Source organism: Emydura macquarii, unplaced genomic scaffold, assembly GCF_026122565.2.
Source record: "Emydura macquarii macquarii isolate MOO-44397 ecotype Brisbane River unplaced genomic scaffold, CSIRO-AGI_Emac_v2 contig_1451, whole genome shotgun sequence".
Taxonomy (NCBI): domain Eukaryota; kingdom Metazoa; phylum Chordata; order Testudines; family Chelidae; genus Emydura; species Emydura macquarii.
This window is the reverse complement of record NW_027131588.1, coordinates 22,562,501-22,582,988: the sequence shown is the minus strand read 5'-3', so window position 1 is coordinate 22,582,988 and position 20,488 is coordinate 22,562,501. Positions and strand designations below refer to the sequence as shown.

Here is a 20,488-nt window from a genome sequence, read left to right as displayed (position 1 = left end):
CCATCCAACGTGACATGTCGCAACAAGGTGCAACGCATGGAAATGGTTTATTTTCTGAAAAATGCACACACAAAAATCCACTAGTCAGAAGAGGAGGGGAGGGGGTGATTTTTTGTTTTTTAAAAAAGGTTCCTATATACAAAAGTTGTGCAGTTTGTCTTTAATAGGCAGAATTAGAAGCTAAAAAAACAATAATTGTTTTTGTTACAGCAACAATATCTGCTTTTCATCTCTCCCACTAAAAATGTCATGTCTTTAGGGTGCAAAATGGAGAAAGTGGCCAACATTCCTTTCACCCATAGAGTGGAAAGATGATCTTGTGGTTCAAGATACTGAACTGGGATTCTGGAAACCTGGGCTCTGTTCCTATCTCTGGCACAGACTCCCATTGTGACCTCTGCAAATCTATGCTTTAATCCCATCTGTAAAACTAGGCTAAGAAGACTTCCTTTCTCTCACCTGTTATCTGTCTTCTCTACTGAGACCGTAAGGTCATGAGGTCAGGGACTCTTTCATACAATGTGCATAGACATGTACATCACCTAGCACAATGGATCTCTGATGTTGGTTGGTTGAGCCCTCTAGACACTATTGTAATAAAAATAAATAATCAGAATAGTGCAAGTGAATAAGGATCCCTGACTATGGAGTTGAATCCAAGGTACTGAGTGCACTCAACTTCGCATGAAGTCCATGGAATTTCATAGCATTCAGCTCCTGGTAGGTTCAAAACTTGAGTTGGTCACGAACTGGAAGTTCCATTCTGCAGGAAATTTTGACAGATTGAAAATTGTTTTCTTTCCAGTTCAGAACGATTGAAATTATTGAACCAAAATGAGGAAGTTAAGCCCATTCATTTAGATATTTCCCCTGCTGAAAATTTAACTAAATTTGACACGTTCCCTAAAATGTTTCAATTTCTACAAAAAATGCATTTTCTGAGGGAAAACTGTCCCAATGAAAAAGAATTGACCCCCTCTATTTGAAACCTAAGAGCCCTTTTCTGATACACCTTGTACAGATAATGTCCATCACATAGTTCCATAACAATGATGACAAAACTTATTTTTGCTGACAACTGACATCATTTTGATCATGTAACACAATGGTGATAGAAGTATTGACTCACACTGTACTATAAGGAACAATGAAAACGTGGACAAAGGGGTGACAGTCTAGGTAGACGGCAGATACTTAGTCCTGGACATCCTATTTTTTGAAATTCTCAGGGTGAATTCAGCTATTTCATCCTTGGGGGGTGGGAAATCAATGGACAAAGCACTCACAGGATTCACTAACCTGGCCGGATGACGACACATAACCAAGGTAACACTTATAAGAAAACAAGGAACATCAATCTTAAAGTTCAAAATAATTGATCAAAATGTCTTGCTACAATCACTTTCCAGGCTCCCTCATTATAGGGCTACTACACCCTTCTCACACTCAGTAAAGCAACCTCAAACGGTGGTCATTCCATCTCACTTGAACTTCTACCAGTAGAGATTTATTTAGCCACTTTTTAGAATAGAGTCTTTGGCTTCACCCCAGCCATAACAATACATTTAAATTGTTTTGGGGTTTTTTTTCCCCCCAGGCGGGGAGCAGTGAGGAGAAATGCAAAAGAGAACTCTCACACTGGATGTTAGGCTTCTCCATTCTGGGAGGTCTTTATCCAAAGAGCAGTTTTTGAACAGCCAAGTTTTGCAAACAGCTGAAAGAGATGATAATGCAAATATTGTCCATCTTCCAAATAAATTATTTCCTCCTCCCCTGGTGAAATTCACTTTGAGTTGACCCACCACACTCTATTTCCTCCCCCCCACACACTGTAATTCTTGCCTATTTCTCCAAGCCACCATCTAGCCAGTCAAAGATCACTGGACAGGAATTCCTCCAGAGCATATCAAAACTGCTCTTTAACTAGCCTAATGGGTCCTTTTGAGTACTGCAAAGCAGAGCTGGCCACATCACCCTTCCTCAGAAGCCTAGGTAGATAGATATCATGAAAAGAATTCACACCTACCATAGAGCTCCTGTATGCAGTAGAATTGTACCAGTGGGCTGCTTCCCAGGCCATCCACCCTAACATAAACTAAAAGTCAAACCAGGCCTTGCCTTGTTAGTGGCTGCCTTTTGTTTTGCTGTGGAACAGCAGAGTCACAAATGTAAAGAGATTTAAATGGATGACTGAAATCCTTCTGAAGAGAGGCAGGGTCTGCACCATGTCTTATACATTGTAAGCAAAAGGAAAAGGAAGTATATTTTACCTCTCGTGTATATAGCTGGAGAGGCAAATTGAATTCCACTCTAGACAAGAGCCCAGCAGGTGCTGTCTCTAATATATACACGCACTCAGAAAGACTGCTGGATTAGTTCCCTGTAAGTAGCGACTGGACAGCAAAGCCACAGTAACAAAGGGAAAGGCGGAAGGGCAAGCTGTGAACTGCAAGGCTTCAATTGTCTCAACAAAATATTGCAAGTCCTGGGATAAATTTGTTCCTGGAAAGGAATGCATACCTTTAAAAAAGGCTGGGGTAAGACCCTTTGCATGGCTTAGCCTCCTGCGACCTTTGAACTTCGAGGGAGGTCACAGGCATGTCACTGTCCCCAGCTGCTGTCTTCTGCCTCTGCCCATGGCAGGCCCTTAGCCCTTTTCCATTTTGTCGTGGTATTGATCTGTTGGCAGCAATGGCCTGGGTAATTAGCCAGGAATTAGGGTTTCTATTACAGCCAGGAGGCTGCCCCAGCTGATTTATCACCTGAATAATTTACTGTGATTGAAAGGAAATTAAAATGAACTCCATTTGACAACTGTGCGCTTTATGGGCTTTAGTGAAGACTCAAAAGCCAAATTAATAGCCTGGTGTTGTTTAATAGTCTACTGAGAGTAAATATAGGAAGGGTTTTCTTTCCTGATGTGCTTTCTTGTGCCCAATTTAGAAGCTGCTTCCTCCCTCCCACATAAAGATACAGACAGAATCAAAGGTAGTTTTACTTGACAGAGAGAGAGAGAAACTGCTTTTTAAATCTATTTTCCTCCGATGTTATTTTTGTCCCTCTTATTCCGCCACCAATTTTCAGAGATCAGAACAATTGCAATGCACAAACAACAAAGACGAAATGAGACAGTATTTGCTCTCCATGAAAAAATATGTTAAGTCCTGCTGACTATTGTCTACTGGATGGCCATCTATTACGCTTTCCTTCCAAGTGTATAAAGATACAGCCAAGCAAAGGGTTCAGTATATTTTCTCGAGATGTAACTGCTTTTGTTTCCAGGAAGAGAGGAAAATAAACTATTCTCTGTAGCACAGGTAGGAGTTTATGGACTCACTGTGGTGATTGCATTCTTATAGCTACGCCCTGTTGGACAAAGTTTTGCCCCAACACCTTGTGTCCCCCATAGTTCAAATTTGGCTTTCAGTTACCATACCCAAATGGCAGGGCTTTTTGGTTGGCCCATTGGGCATTAGAAACCTGTATAAAGCTGCTGAAGAACTGCTGAATTATTGTGGTAAGTGTGGTATGTTAACTCCAAAAGGGATACAAAGAAGTTGGGAGTGGCTCTCTATGAGCTTGTCTACACTTACCTCGGAGATTCAGCAGCAGTCGACTGGAGTTATGCAAGCTACTCAAAAAATTTGCGTAACTCCCGTCGACTTCTCTGCTTCTGTTCTGCGTTCCCGTCGACGCAGCACTACGCCACTTGAGAAGGTGGTCTTAATACGTCAATTTCTGGATTGACTGAGCGGGTCTTCACTGACCGCTCAGTCAATGCAGATAAGTCGATCTGATGGCGGTGACTTTGCCGCCGTCAGTGTAGACGTAGAGAACTAGGAGCAAGGAGGTACAGCAGGGAAGTCTTAGGAGACAGAAGTTTAGGCTGCATGCAAATTTTGTTTTGATTCAATGCCTTTGCGCACTATTTAGGAGATACTGGGACGCAGTCAGCCCTCAGTTACACTTGTATAAACCCCCTGGACATCCGTGAGATTTGCAAGGAGAGCAGAATTTGGCCCACTGCCTTTATAAGTCGTGAATCAGTGAAAGATTTGGCCCAGAAGGTGTAACTACAGCTATGGATGATTTTAGCAGCATCCACTCTTATTAGACCACAGTAGGTTTGAATAAGGCTTTGATAAATATCGGATTTATATTTTTGTTTCACGATCCAATATGGTTAATTTCACTAGGGATGAATTTTGGAGAGTCAGGAAATTTTCACACTTAAATAATTTTTCCCCTTTAATATTCTAATAGGATTTGCAGAAGTCATCATTCATCAAAAGCTAGTTCCTAACAGGAAGCCAGGATGTGTTATTCACAGCCCAATGTCTGTGCACAGGTAGTGATCATACTGTCAGCTCCTCACCTTGTATTCATCTAATGATTGCACTTTACAAGTAGGTGAATCGGTTTAACCAGAAAAAAAAAGTATTTCATTATGTCATTGTCTCATGCATTATGTTCCATTTTCCCTTTTGTACCTGAAGCCCAAATTCAAATTGTATAAGGAGAATTTTACCATTCACTCTGTCCTCTTTCACTGATTTTATTCCTACAGAGGCTGCAGAGTCCTTTATGCAATGCAGATTCTTTAAGTGGCAAAAACAAGGTCTCAATTTGACACTGGTTCTTTTGAGATTATTATTCATAAAAGTGAACACTGAAAATGTTCAAATAGAATTAAGTCCCTCTTCCTCTCTAAGGATAGGTGCTGAGAGACACATGCTTGCTCCAGCCATTTTATCCTGATTCTTTCTAAAAACAAAGGAGATTTAAGAAGCAGTATTTCATTTTGAATAAAGTTTCATCTTTTTCCTTCCACCTGATTTATTTATTTGTCATCCAAATTTCAACTGCTCAGACTTGCATGACCTCCAAATATCAGATACATCTGAACTATGGGTCATTAATGGGCACATGAATTCAAGTTATTTAGCTAAATGAATTATTTTTTATAAGAAACTCATGAATGTTTATCCAAATCCAAAATATTCAAAATGTTATCCCAAACGGAATATGATGTCCAAAAGTCAGCTCAGCTCTAATTTAAAGGTAACAGGAAAATGACTGCATAGAGCTGGGAATTATCTGCTATTCATAACAAGTGGTTTTCTTTTAAGTCTTTGACTTACATAGTGTTTTATTTGGTCACATCAGGTTAAGCCTCATTATGGCTCTGATCTAAGCCCTGGTGAAATCAATGGAAATATTTCTGTTGGCTTCAGTGAGTATTGGATTGGACCCATGTGCGATGCTTGGAGTGCAACAGCAAATCCATTTAAGATGGAGACAGAAAGCCAGTTTAGATTATTCTTTTGTTTGTTTGTTTGTTTGTTTGTCTGGAGGAAATTCATGACCCAAATCCTCTAAATAGTTGCCTGATTCTGTTGCATATATTGGGCCAGATTTTGAGATAGTGTAAATGGGAGTAGCTCCATTAACTGCAGTGCAGCAACATTGCTTTATACCAGCTGAGGATCTGAGTCATTGCTGTTAAACACAGTGACTGTCATAGATAAGGCCCTACTTAACATGTGATATTGCGGATTCCACAATATAAGGCTTCCACTGCGATTTTGATGGCAAGGGCCCCTGACAGCAGAAAAATCACAGAAAAGTAAAAATGGACTTTATTACTGCAAACAACAAGGTCTCTTATTACTTTTCCACAATTTTCCATGGCTTGCCCACATCTCAGCTGCAATTTTTTGAGAGTCATCCCGCAATTCAAGTAGGGCCTTAGTCATAGATAAATAGGAGATTAGAGAACAGAGTGGATCAGAGATTAGACCTGAACAAAACACGATTGTTTTTATCTACAAAAGTACACGGAAAACTTCACCGCAGACCATTTAGTATGTTTTTCCACCATTGATTTTTCATTTCAGGTTCAAAAGAACATGAAAAATATTAAAGTGAAACTCAGATGCAATGTTTTGAAGCTACCAAGTTTCACATTGTTTGTATCCCAAATTATGATTTCAGATTTCCCTACCTACCCCACTGATCCCTCATTCCACAGACCCTGGAAATACCCTTTACCATTTGCTGTCCTTGGGATGGGAGAGGGGGTAGGTTACGTGTTTTTCCTCAAACCTCCAGTATCTCTGACCTGGTCAAAGTTTTCTGAATTTTGATTTTTCACTACAGTTTCAAATACGGACCACAAATGGGATGGATTTTTCACATTTGGGTGAAAAATGTGTCCCATTTTACAACCAGTGACAAATTTCATCAAAATATTGAATTTCAAGAGGAAGGGAAGGGGCGGGGTGAAACCAGGATGAGTTTTTCCATGAACGTTTTCTTGAAAAATTTCCCCATTTTTCGACCAACCCTTAGGTAAAGTTTTCAGAAGTGCCGGAGTGCTTCAGGAGTGTCTGTGCCGTTTTTAAAAGTGACGTAGACATTTAAGAGCCTGTTGGGCGAAGCAGATTCTTTGGGCGGTCTTTCCCCACTTAGATGAGGATCCTTGCCCCTTCAGCAAGCAATCTAAGAGTAAGTCTTCCCTTCTGAGTTAGGCCTGGGTAATGCTGGCCCAAGCGGAGTACCCAGGTTAGCCTAGCTCAGGTGTGGGCAGCCACACTGCAAAGCCAGTCCAGAGTCATGGGCTCCTCACAGCCGCTGCACTTTCTTGTGTGTCGCTGGGACTCCGGGGGGCACATCCTCTGGTTCTTGGTGTTGCCAGAAGCTGAGCCACTTTAAGGTTCTTTCCCAGTGAGTCATGGGAGAACTTGACTGTGCTTCTGGGCTCAAGGGCAGATTCATGGGAGGCAATGGAGGACTATCACCACAGAGTGGGACTAGTCTGTGTCCTCCATGGAAAGTGGGCAGGGCCAGCTGAGTAGAAGCAGCACCTGGACTTTATCCTAATGCCCCCAGAGAGGCCAACTAGGCCAGGTTAAAGCACCACCCTACACACAGGTGAGATGGTTTTGTGAGTGGAGGGGGCCGGGTTGGAGGCCACACGTTAGCAAAGCAGAGTTAACTTTGCAGTGAAGACACACCCTAAGGCATTGTCTAGACTGGAGACCGGCACTGATCACAGCTGTCTGTGGCCTGCCGTCAACATAGCATCACTGTTACAACCCTTAGTCCAGACAGTCTTTGCACTGGTGGAGTTTGCACCTGCTTGAAGCCCTGGGGTAAGTGCCTCCCATGCAAACAGTAGCTTTTCCTGTTGAAAGCAGTGATGGCACCATGCTATTACACGGATGGTGGTAATCAGGGCCAGCCACCCAGCCTATGTGAGACCTAATCCAATCAATATAAATTTGTGCTCATTAAACATCTCCTGGTTTTTGCCCAAGGCTGCTGGCAGGTACCGATGCAGTTCAGCTGCTGGTGGCAGTAGGAACAACAACAGGGTGTGGAGTCCTTCTGCGGCGGCAGAGTTATAGTCCCAGCCCCCAGAAGATAGAAGCTCTGGGGTGACCAATTGGCATGCCTCATGAAGCTCCATCCAGGGTTAGAGCAAGAGCTGACCCCACACCAAGAAGACACAAAAAAGAAAAGTAGGTTCTGATTCCAGTCTGGGGAACGGTGGTTTGAATGTCTTACTTTGCAGATGGATCAGAAATATTTGAAGCTCAAGCTGGGTTGCTTTGCTGTGATTGATCAGGAAGGTCAGATGGTATTGGGTGTTCCTTGATTAGAAGAATGCAATAGGGCTTCTGGTGCACATGCTTGTGTGAGAGAATTTAAAATTCAGTTTCCAGGAATACATGAAATCTGTGTTATGCCAACATTTTCTGCCAGTACAAACCAATCCCGGGATACTTGCAGAAAGTGAACACAAAAGGGCACAAACTGACAAAAGGAATTAATTTTAAATTGTGAATTCATATTTGCGGGACTGGTTCTTTTGCATTTTTCACCCAGAATGCATACATGCAAGGGCATCAAATTAATTTCACAGGAAACCTTAATACTGGCATTTCTTAACTTCTGAGTGCTTGACTTTACAACTTTAACACGCTTTTAACATTACAGTATATTCGTACGCATTTATGCATACAAAACCGTACATTGAAAGAACATTTAAATTGCCAAGTCAAGCATTCAAAAAAGTTAGGAATGCCAGGATCAAAGTTGTCTGCTGCAACCTTAATTCGGCCCCTTTGTCCATCTGCATTATGATACAGTCATTCACGATATCACATCCTGGTTTTTTCCACGGGACCCCGTCTCATTCAGTGCACAGACTGGATGGTGCTTACTAAATGAGCAACTAATCAACGTTTTGTTTCTTCCCACTGTTCAGGATGTGATAAGCCTGAAGCCTTATTTCCTGCACTCTATTCAAGCCCTGCTCTGAAGACAGAATTATTAACTTCCTCATGGGCTTTTCTATGGTGCTCATCACTAGTGTATCCCCACAAACACTAGTGAATTTATTTTCACAACACCTCAGTGAAAGGGGGGGGTGATTTTAGCTTCATTTTACAGATGTAGAACTGAGGCACAAAGATAGATTAAGGTTGAACGTATCCCTTAATTCTGGGTGCCCAAGGTAGACACATAGGACCTGATGGTTTTTCAGCATACTTAGCATTATATACCACTTTAGATGTTTTAAGTGCAGCTCCTACTTACTTCACTTGCAGCGGTGAGTGCGCCCAGCACTTCTGCAAATCAGAAGCCAGAGTTTCAAATCAGCCGCCAGCCAATCAGGCACGCACAATTAGTGACCAGCTGTGGAACGTTGATCCTCCCCCACAACCCCACCGATCAAATATATTGTGAATAGTACTGACAGATATGAAAAAGGAGATATTTTTAAATAAAAATATATATAAAAAACCTTTCAGCCTGAAGTCTCTCAGGTGCTCCAAATATTACATATAAACCACAATCTATCAGCATATCACCCCCAGCCCCGCTCTGCAGTCACCCAGCAGCTGTTTTGCAGATCAAATCAACACTACACAACAGTTTAGGGTGGAAGTGAAACCAAATGCCAAATAGAAATGAAACTACAGGTAAAATATAGTTACCCAAGCTGGAATTTATGCTATCACACCTACTTGTTGTGTAAAAAGTGTCATGAGAGCTTTAAAAATAAATAAATAAATAAAAAACCTCTCATGAAACACAGCATTTCCAGACACATGCCATGTTTCAGCACTGATTCGAAAGCAGCAGCAGCAGCCCCCAGGCAATCACCTGCACCACTGCCTCTTGTACCCTGGCATTCCTTTAGAAGTCCCCCATCCAAACACTGACAAAGCAAAATCTTGCTTAGCTTCTGAGGTCTGACAACTGCACGCTGTGAGATGGACTATGTCCACGCCAGAATAAAACAAAATTTAAAGAGTAAAATTAAATAGACTGGGAACAGACAGATGAGCATGTACATGACACATCAGCAGGACTGCTTGTGTGGGTAAGCGTTCCCCAGTGCAAATAAGCATCCCGCCCTAATTCAGGACCAAACACTGACACATACACAGAGCCATGTCCCAGCAAGAGCCCTTGGGAGGAATTCAGCCAATTCAGCCTGCATTCCTGCACTATGGGAGCACACAGGAGCAGGGGCACCGCCCACCGTGAGGCAAGACGTGCTTCTGGCACCACACTTAGACATAGTCCATGGGAAGCAAGCTTAAAACAAAATTCTCTTCTCCACCATGCACTGAAGACATTCAGACTCATCTACACGGGGAGCTTCCATTGCTATCAATGAGTGTCCCACAAGTGAAGAGGGAGGATTAGAAAGGAGATTTTTGCCATTAGTTTGTAGTGCTTAAATTTAGAGCAGACACCAAACTAACATGCTGCATCAAAACACCACAAAGTTTGAGGGTGCTCAAAAACCACACCAAGGTCCATATCTCAGTCTTTATGACGGGCTGAGCCAAAACCTGAGCACCAGTACCCCAAAGATCTCAAAACCTAGATCTGCATCTCGCAGCCCGAAAACATCTCTGCCTGCTACTGCTGTCTGAAAATGCCCCCAGCGGCTCCGAAGGATAGAACTGGGGGAGGCGCCTCGTTGTAATCGACAGAGGTTTGTAATTCAGCCAGGTGAATAGTAGCCCAAATCCTGGCGTTCCCACTCAAGCAAATCATGTACTGAAACCAAGAAAGGCTGGGCCTGAGTATAGTGAGTCTACCTGGGAGCACTGCAGATATTCACTGAGATTTATTTCAGTTAGGGAGGAGGCACTTGATTATCCCAATGGGCCAGCCCTGAGGGGCGAATGACTTGCATTAGCAATATTTTGGCGTCTCCTCATCAACAGTAACTAGTTATTCCTACACCCATTGCTGGTTTAGCGCTTGTTCCATAGTGCCCTGAACTCAATGGGATTCTTTCCATCAAATTCCGTGGGCTTTGGATCAGACTTTTAAAGTCACCGTGACTATATGCTGCAGGGATATTTCTGGTTTTCCCCCTTCTAGTAATTAGCATCTTAAACATTTGGTTTATAATTGATTTCTTTGGGTCCGAGCCTGGAGCCAGAGAGACTCTCCTTTTCAGGGGGTTGCATGTCTGCAGTGCTGGACTGGCCTCTCTTAGGAGGACGGACGTGGGCTCCATCTGCTGAGAGCAGATTGCCGCTCTAAGTTATGGAGCAGAGCTACTGTACATAGTGTCACTGTTAATTAGGATTGCTGCTGTTCTTCTAGCTGTGAAAGTAACCACAAGCCAGTCCTACAAACTGAAACCCTGGGTCCAAGCTTCGCCAGGAAGTGAATGCACTCAGGCCTCTGTACAACAATCAGGCTGCAAACTCCAGTTTTGCTTAAATATATCAAACCCTATGAAGCCCAGTTCTGCATAGTGCTGAGCACCCTCAGCTCCCTGTAACTTTGATGGGAGCTAAGGACATGCGGAGTTTCTCAGCAGATGCTCAGCATCTCGCAGCATCAAGTCCTTAGGCCCAGATCCTCCAAGGTATTGAGGTGCCTACTCTCATTGATTTCAGTGGGAGCTGGCACCCTACATACGTTGACGGATCTGGGCCTTAGTTATTAAATTAGTGGGCCCATTCCAACAACTGACTTCATGCCCAACTAGCACGACCAGCCACCCAAACGTACAAATAGAAAGGATCTGACGCGATCCATCTTCCCCACAGCCAGTGTGGTCAGGATCGTTCAACAGCAAACCTGGGCTGACCCCTTTGTTCTGGTTACAACAACAGGTCAGCCTCAGATTTTGGTAGCCTATAGCACTTCACTCGTCTCCGCTTGCTGCTATGCCATGTACTCGGACTGCGAACTCCAACTCTGAGTCATATTGGATGCTTCAGAATCTGGGAGATTCAGAAAGGTGGCAAAGTAACCTTTCCTCAGCCCAGAATTTTCTTCTGAATCATTTTCGACTTGCGAAAGTAAATAAACTAAGAGAACTGACAGATAAAGACATTCATGTAACAGTGTGGAAACAGTCGACCATGCGGACAAGTGCTGTGCTAGCATCTCCAAGTCACCACCGATGTTAGCGATGGAATAATCACCATCTAGTGGCACACATGGGCATTTCACTCTTCCAGTCTATCAGTGCTCACTTTCCTCTCACCCCAAACTGAGGATCTCTAAGTAGGAAGAAAACAAGCCCGTTATGATCTGAGTCCTGCTGGATAGGAGCTGTGAGCTAGTGGAAAGCAGCTTTGCAAGTTCAAATTTGCAACATTCATAAGCACAAACTGCAACAATCAAAAAACCAAGCAGAAGCTTCTTCTCCAATATTTAGAGATCACAGTGGTGATCGAAGGCTCATGGGATTTCCACCATAATGCATCATTGTCAGCACTGGATAGGACTTTCTCAAACAGGGGTGTTGGAACAATTTGTACAGGGGGCACGCTGAGAGCCACCAAACCAAACTGTAAAGCCTGTATGTGATGGAAATTACTTCAAGCCAGGGGTGCAGAGCACCCCTAGTTCCAGCACCTATGCTTTCAAAGAACTTACAGCCACACATTTCTCCATTCCTTGAGCTACTGCCAGAACCCCTGATTTATCCAGGATTTTCCCATCTTCTGGATAGCCCTCCATTGCTCTCATATGCACGTGTGCTAGAAAGGGAAATCAGTCCTTCCATCTTTACTTCCTGGAACCCAGGTTCAACAGTGGAAATGCAGGATATTAGCAATGATTAACTGGATATATTGCTAAATACAGAAGCAGTGGTAAGTGAACCCTGTACAGCAACAGTTTAATTTCTACATCACAACGAGGACAGCAAAGACACTTACTGCAACTGTGACTAAACAGAAGACAGTGGCCTAACAATAGCGAAAACCTGCTACTTAGCAAACAGACATAGTAAGTCTATAACTGTAAGTGCTTTATTCCCATATGTGAGAAATAGGAGTGGAAATAGAAGGTCTTTCCAAAAAACAGGGCCAGATTTTTCAGAACTACGCCACAGATCCGCACATACAAATCAGATATTTCTCTGAGCAAATGGCTGGTTAGATGACAGACTGGCCATTTACATGTGCAAAAATCCACTTTGTATGCACAATCACAGTAATTATGGACCCAAACTAGCTGCAAAACGCTGAAAATCTTGGCCTGGTTTGCAAATCCCTGCTATAAAGCTAACATCAGGTGCAACTTAACACCCCAAACACTTTGTATCCTTTAAGCAGCATCTTAATTTTTTTAAAACGCAAACTCTTTTCTGAATTTGATATGATGCCCATTCTCCAATGTTCTCCCAGTTAAAACTTGAGTACTAAGTGTTTGGTGATTTCCTGCAAGAATGTGTCTACAGCCAGAAAGTGTGCGTTTGGAAAGCCTGGTGGTTACCAGCCGTACCTGCTCTGGTTTGATGGGCTCAGTTGTTGTGAAGATGTCAGAATAATGTTGTCTCTCGAAGACTCGATCCAACACTTCTAACTGCTGCTGGGTGAAAAGATCTCCTCGCATCTGTTTCCGAAGGAAATCTCTACCCGGGAGGGAATGGCCATTTGGTACTGGAGATTCCTGAATACCTTTCAAAGATGACAAAATACACAGAAGAATAAATAGCTATTTCAACGATGGCCACAACACAGAGGCAGCTCACTATGTCCCACTCTGTCCTTTGATTACATGTGTCAGCATGTTAAAAAGACAAAGAAAAAGTGACACTTGTAGAAGAGATGCTATTGAACAGCTGCGTGATTTATAATAGCAAACCCTTCAAGCAATTACTAAGCACATTCCATTACTCTATGAGCACACGCAAAGCTAGTGTTGTGAAGGCTAGCTTTCACCCACAAAAGTATATACGGACATTTTCAAGCCCAAAGTGTTTTTATCCTAACACAATGATCTGGATCCACATCTACTGTTATGGCCAAAGAGAATCTCATCAGTAACCTTAAAAGGTCAGTTCTCCATGCTCACAAAAAAAAAGCCCATAAGATGCTCTGGGCATATTCCATTGTTACTGTACATGTAATTCCTGAGGGTTTATAGCATCAAGACACAGCAGCTGAGGGGCTACATAATTTGCTGCACTAAGCAAACTGCAAATGGGCAGATTTTCCTAGCCCCTCAGTCATAGCCACGCTGCCTGAGGAATGGAGGCGTGACTGCTGTTCTGCAAGCTCCATTTTTCATCAGTGAATTTCAGTGCTACACTAAACTTCGCCATCTACTCTATAGCAGTGGAGGGCAGAGCAAAACAAGGCCTGTTTGCAGCCAACTACACCTTTTGTAAGTAGCAGCCCACCAGCCAATCCCAGGGCTGGTCAGAAAAATTTGGACTGACCAATAGCAGCTCAACGACCAAAGATGGGCTGCTGCTCGCCAATCAGCATCATGACGATAGCCTAGAGCAGCAGTTCCCAACCTGTGGTCCGTGGACCCCTGGTGTTCCATGAGGCTACTACAGGGGGTCTGAGGAAAAGAAAAATAACAACATCCTTACCGAGGAAATGTACAATTTCAAATAAAAACGGAGTGTAAAAAACAACTAGTAGCATGCGGTGGTCCGCCAAATGTTTGGAGGTTGAAAAGGGGTCCACACACTTGAAAAGGTTGGGAACTGCTGCCCTAGAGGGTCTGGTCTGCTTTGCCCTCTGGTCTCCTGACTCACAATCCAGTGTGGGTTGTAACGGCCTCTTGTATGATTTTTAACGTTTTACAGTAGTGATGGGAAGCTTAGCTCCTGAAGATCAGTGGGTGATTTCTAGGCCCATTCATTTGGCACAGACTAGCAATATTCCTCAGCAGTGTCGCCAGCCCCAAAGGTTCAAAAATCACGAGATTAGCTTAAAAGTTAAGAAGTTTTTCAGAAAATAAAAGTAACCCAAATTTTATTTGCCTTTTGATTTCTGAGCCTTTAAGGTGGACTTTGTAGCATTTTCACGCCTTTCTCTGCAATCACATGACTCCAGGAGATTTAAATAAAAAACACCCAATACCACGTGACTTGCAATAAATTGTGAGAACTGGCAACACTAGCAACCAAAATGAGCACATTATAAAGACCAGGGCTGCTTTTAAAGACAGTTTTGAGTTGTATAACTCAGACACGCCATAAGAGAGAAAGTTTTATTTACAGTTAAGATGGCTTCCATCATGAATGGCCTGTGTATGCCAACAGCAGGTTCTGCATTATTTAAACTTGCAGATGGCATGTACCTAAAGAGATCTAACCAACAACTACTCTTCCTGTAGGGCCCAATCCTGCCCCTTTTGAAATCCATGCCAAATTCCCACTGATTTACAGCAATGCAGGATTAGGTCTCTATGTACAGCAGTTAAGATTTTCAAAAGCAATTCTGAGTGCCCAACGTGACCCAATTTAAAGTCCCCTTGTTTTCACAAAGTTCTAAGTGCCAACACTCAGAAAATCAGGACCCTTTACAGCGTATCAAATTGGACACCCAAAATCAAGGTACTTAAGATCATTAAATCACTTTGGAAAACTTTGACCAGCATCTTTAACATACTGGTGCCACAAAATGTGTGGTTGGTGTTAGGAAGACAAGCCAGGAAACATGGAAAGAGAAATCCTTCTGCTTTACAGGCAATGATCCAAGTCATAACAGCTTTTTATTTACCTGTTTTTAAATACAGTCATTCTGATTTAAGTCAGGAATATCACTGGTAGGTTTAAGTAACAGTTTTAGGGTCAATGTTTTAATCCATGGGGGAAAATCTGAATTTGTCCATTGAACAGAATGTCTAGACGTGTATATGCTAATGTGAAAAGGTACAAAGGTATATATGAGAGCAGTGTATCTTTAAATCTTTTTTTCTATTCCAAATCAAATAATATCTAATAGACCTAGTGCTGGGTTTAGTCAACCATGGCTTATAAAATTAAAATTCTGGTTGCTAGCTGCATGATAGCAAAAGGCCAGGGAGCCCCTGTCTACAGAGCATGGAAATGCTAGCTTTAAATTTCAGGTTAAACCAATGTTATTCACAATTTGGCTTTGAAGTTAAAGCTTTACACAATTTCAGTCTAGGAGGGGTGATGAAACGGAGCAAAATAATCCAAGATATAGTATGACCTGGAAAATGTTCCATGTGCTTGTTTGTATATCAAAAGAGAAGGTATATAGTTAGATCTGATTTTGTTTAAATAGGGTGCAATGGATTCATGTTTTACTAGAAACGACACCTCTAAGCACTTCCATGGATTGTTTTTGTAGGGTACATCTGAAGAAGATTAGAACTAGTTTTATTTTGGCTCAATCCATTTAGTTAAATCCCGGGATATTACTGATTGCCTGGATTACCAAAAATAAACTTCAGGAATTGTAAGTACGTACTCAGTAGTATTAGAGTTGCTCCCAGTCAAGATCAGGGCCTTACTGTGCTAGGTGCTGTGCAAACACATAGTATGACATGGCCCCTACAAACGCAACGGACAATCTAACACAAGAGACGTACGAAGGGCAGGGGACAGGACTCCAGCCCAATATGTACAATTTTGAAACACTTTTGATATATGTCACACACACCCCAATATTATCCACCCCTCACTGCCCCTGGACTCCATCAGCATTAGTGGGAGGACTCTGCGTACACCTTGCCACGAGGGCTGATTTAGATAATGGGGGGGTTGCCTTTGCAGACCTGTTCAGGAAGGACACTCAACACGTGGGGGCAGTGTGGAAGAAAGCATGGGGCTGGTTGTGAGAGAAGGAGACAAACAGGCCCTGAGCGCTGGAACCATTTGTAGAGTGGGCGTGCTAAGAGCCATTGGACTGAACAGTAAACCCTGTATATGATAGAAACCACTTCACGCCAGGGGGTGCAGTAGCCCCGCTAGTTGCAGCACTTATTAACAGCCCTCCAAAACTGGCATCAGGAACACAGGGCGACACGAGAGGAGTGGATAACTAGGGAGAGGCAAAGCTGGAAAGGCCCCTGAAGGTCAAGACCAGAATTTGATGTGGTGATGAAAGGGGAGCCAGCGTAGGATTCACTGAGGGCTGGGATATGGTTAGGGCAACAAGCAAGGAAAAAATGTCTCAGCAGATGCCTTCTACATGGCACATTATGCGCACACTCCTTTACCAACCCTTTTCCCCTCATTTGCATATGGCAGCCATTTTATTTCAGTCCCCAGAGTTACGCCAGATCTTTTGGCTATAGCTGATGGCACAGTCAGAAAAACAGTCAGAAGTGCTCTGGGATCAAAGCTGGGATGTTCTCCAACCCAAAAATGCCCATTCCAACCCCCGGCACCAGGGTGCTACCACAGGCTGACACAGCCATCTAGCTAGTTAATGTTGAAGTGCTTTGGGACAGGGGCCATCTGTAGTTCTCTAGACGTACAGCACCTAGCACAATGGGGCAGGAGCTCTACCTCGATACCACGAATAGTAAATAATAACGAATACACCAGTTTTAAACTCATTTAGGGTAGGAGTATTCAGCTGCTCATTTGAGGCACTTTTAAGGCCTCTTTGCGCCACGGGAGCAGTGCAGAAGAAACATACTTTGAGCAAGGATCTGTCCTTCTCTCCAAAGAGCATTTTACGGTACAACTTGGTTTGGTTCTCACTGGTTGATGTACAGTACATGGTACACTATCAGGACATAGAGACAGGCAAATATGATGTTGGGACTAATTCTTTTTTCATTACTTGTAACCATTAAAGAGTTCTCAGCCCGTTTTCTAAGAGGAGTGGTTTTGGCTCCACTCTCTGCCTACCTACATCCACCCCCAACACCCCTTCTGCACCTCCAAACACCTGAACTTTCCAGTGGGTATAGAATTTTTCTACTTCACTGTTCTGAACTGGTATTCAGTGTTGCTGTGCACTGAATTGCACTATGGACTGGTTTAATTTCACTGGAGGACAATGTGCTTCTTATACCCTGTTCATAGTGCATAATGTCAAAGAATAAAGTTCATAAAGGTCTTTGGGACACATGTGACTGTAAAGCATTATATAAATGCAAGATAAACAATGCATGATGCTAATGATAATTAAGTACATCAGAACATCTTCGATAAATAAAATACTGTTGGCAGGTTGAAACAGTTTGGGTTATAAACAGGCACGAGGGAGCGGTAAAGACATTTTTCTTTTAATCAATGCATCAACCTAGGAGGGTTATGTTTTGTTGATAGTAACAGAACGTTGTGTACCCACCTACTCTGCAAAACAATTAGTTCCCAGTCCAACGGCATCTTTCCAGAAATGCTAATAAAGGAGGCAAGCGCCGAATTTTCCTTGATTTGAAAGCGGATACTGTCCCAAAACAAACGCTTCATCTTTTACAGCCCAAAACATGTGCATGTGTGTCTATATATTAGATAAGCTTGTGCCTTTAGGCCCAGTCTTATGTAAGTATTGGCGCTGTTGCAGGCTGAGTTAAACCTCATCTAACGGTGGTGATCTCTTCCCCCTCATTTAAGATAGCTGTGAGAATCAGCTAACCAGCCCCACTGAAGAGAAAGAGGGTATGAGATCCCACCCAGTCATTTGGATTTTGTGGGCAGCAATACACCCAGGGACAGAGAGATAGAAGCCAAGAAAGAAAGCCAAGCAGACACCTGGAAGCACAGTCATGTGTCCCTCAGAAAAGTTAAGAGAAAAAGCTTCCTAGGTACAGAGTGCTGGCCGGACAGGCAGGCCTGGAACAGTGAATAAAGGAACTGTCTCATTTAATTCCTACTGTGCTCAGAGAAATGGGATTTTGTACATTCCTTGTAAATCAGCAAAACTGCATCAGAGAAATACCTGACTCACCAATTTCTCCTCCTAACTGGAACAACCTATGGGACCCTGATTTTTGGCTAGCTGCTCAGGGCAAAAGACGTAACAAAGCATAACATGGTACTCCAGAAGAAACCCCAGGAAGCATTGGTGCCTCCAAGGCACGTACTCACAATTCCCTCCTAGATTTTCCCCTGCTGCCTGGGGTTAGTAAGTTTCTGCTGACCTATCCCAGCAGCTGACTACAACACCCATACGTTCTAGCTTAGTTACACTGGTTAATGCCGGGCTGGGCCTCTCCCTGCACCGCCCACTGGATCTGGGGGAGGGGATACACCAGCTTAAACCTGCCTACCCAGACCCAACAACCAGGTAACTCATCAAAGTTTGTAAGGGGGGAGGATGTGTGAGTCTTACCCCTATGGAGCATGTAATCCAAGTCACAACCTAGCACACAGATTGCAAGGAAAGCACTCATTTTATCTGACATCACCCATGTATGTCGGGTGTTCAGTGCAGGTTGAAGGGTCCCACTGACACCCCAACAGGTTCCCAAAGACACACACACACACCCCTGTTCCATACTTACCACAGGCCATTTCTCAGTAAAAGAAAGGCCGTCACAGTTCTCTGCCCTACTCTCCTCAGATCAATAAGCAAAACTACAAACTCCTCCTGAGTATTTTTTCTTTTTAGACCTGAAAAGTGAGCTTCATTTGAACAAGAAATGTCGGCCACCGTCTGAATAAATCTGAATCAGGTTAGGCAGCTGTAGGCTAATATAATCAACACGCGTGCTAGTAAAGGAGTTCCAACAGTAAATAAAAGTCTGTCAATAACACAGGCACAGTCAGGCGTATAACAGGCCCACCTTCAGGAAGGTGTGTCATTTATGAATATTGCTGACAATCGACTACTTGAGCTGCCTGAATAATATCCGTGAGTATGAAGTCTTGGTTATTTCTCAAGGAATTACTCTGCAGGGGGAAGGGAGAAGAATGGAGATACTACCATAAAGGATTTGCTAAGCCGTGACCTTGTTTGTAGTAACATTGTATGCCCAAATAATTACCCGATACATTTCACAAAACAATAAGATGTGTAAGAATCTCAGAAATGCCCAAGTGACTTAGGAGCACAAATAAGACTTGACCTTTTAAGACCCTTAGGTGCTTTTAAAAATCCTGTGCAAAATTAGAACTACAGGGTTTTATTTTTTTAAAAAAACTGAAATAAAGAAAAAGTAAACTCCGCTCCATCTTTGCTTATCCAGAAAAGGCAATAGTGCTGTATAATGGTACTTGTAAATATTATTGTACAAGTGCAGAATATCACAGGCCAGATTTGCGACTGGTGTAAATCAGCATATGGAGCTAAGACAGTTTATACCAGCCGAGAAGCTGGGCTAATGTAAACATTCAACTAGAATAATTTTCCCCTGTGTTATTAACATTGATATATCTTAAAATATATGTCTGTGTGAAACACTTTGGTCTGAAGTTATGATGTTATTGTATAGGGCAAATATGCTGGGATTATTTATTTATTTTAAGTACCAACATGGCTTTAAAAGGTTAATCAAGAAGGCAGAGAACCAATAGCATTAACAGCTCATGCTAATAAAGGACATGGTTTTCGTCTCTACTTTGTATTGTCCAACTTCATTACCTAATATCATACCTAATTACTTCACCTTACAGGACAATGCAAGCTAATTAAGAAGGATGTTACCCACTACGTATAAAACATTATGAAGCAAATGAAATATTACCAGGGGCAAAAAAGGTGATTTGTTTCCTCATGCCTGTAAATTAGTCTAGAAAAGATGAAGACTTTGTTTAATTACCACTTGGAAAGCTTTGCTTAAAATGTAAACTGTATTTCCAGCCCATCTCCTCAGCATTTGGAGCAGACAGTTACTTGATCTCTGCCTATATCAAAGTAATGGTGTCAGAATAACATGCACAGAGATCTTTGCATTTACCGTCTGAGATTTCTAAACACTTATTTATTTTTGCAAGGGACAATATCACTAAAAAGAAGTTTTATATTTTGAAGAGTATATATCTGATCAGTGCAGAAGTGTTTTCTAGAGAAATCACTATATTTCTCCCAGATGGGTATGCTCTTTGCTGTAGATCAAAGTGAGAGGGTGGGAGAGGGGAAAAAGATAAATCAGAGATCCAAAAATACTTTTCATTTGGAGAAGATATCAGGCCATTTCGATGGCATTGATAGAGTCTCAGCTCTGTCTCCATTACCCACTGAAAGCAGCCGGAGTCAGGAGCTGACTACAGTAGATTATATTCCCTATAAGATGGTCACCGATATATATATATATATGATCT

The 20,488-nt window shown here is 42.6% G+C and overlaps 1 protein-coding gene across 1 annotated transcript in view; it reads right to left on the bottom strand.

Annotated features, from left to right (window-relative positions):
* Nucleotides 1-20,488, bottom strand: part of PAX5 (paired box 5) — a 198,831-nt gene that overhangs the window by 117,754 nt on the left and 60,589 nt on the right. The window contains exon 6 of the mRNA XM_067553470.1: nucleotides 12,784-12,959. Coding sequence (XP_067409571.1) covers nucleotides 12,784-12,959 — 176 coding nt within the window. The remainder of the gene's footprint in view (nucleotides 1-12,783; nucleotides 12,960-20,488) is intronic.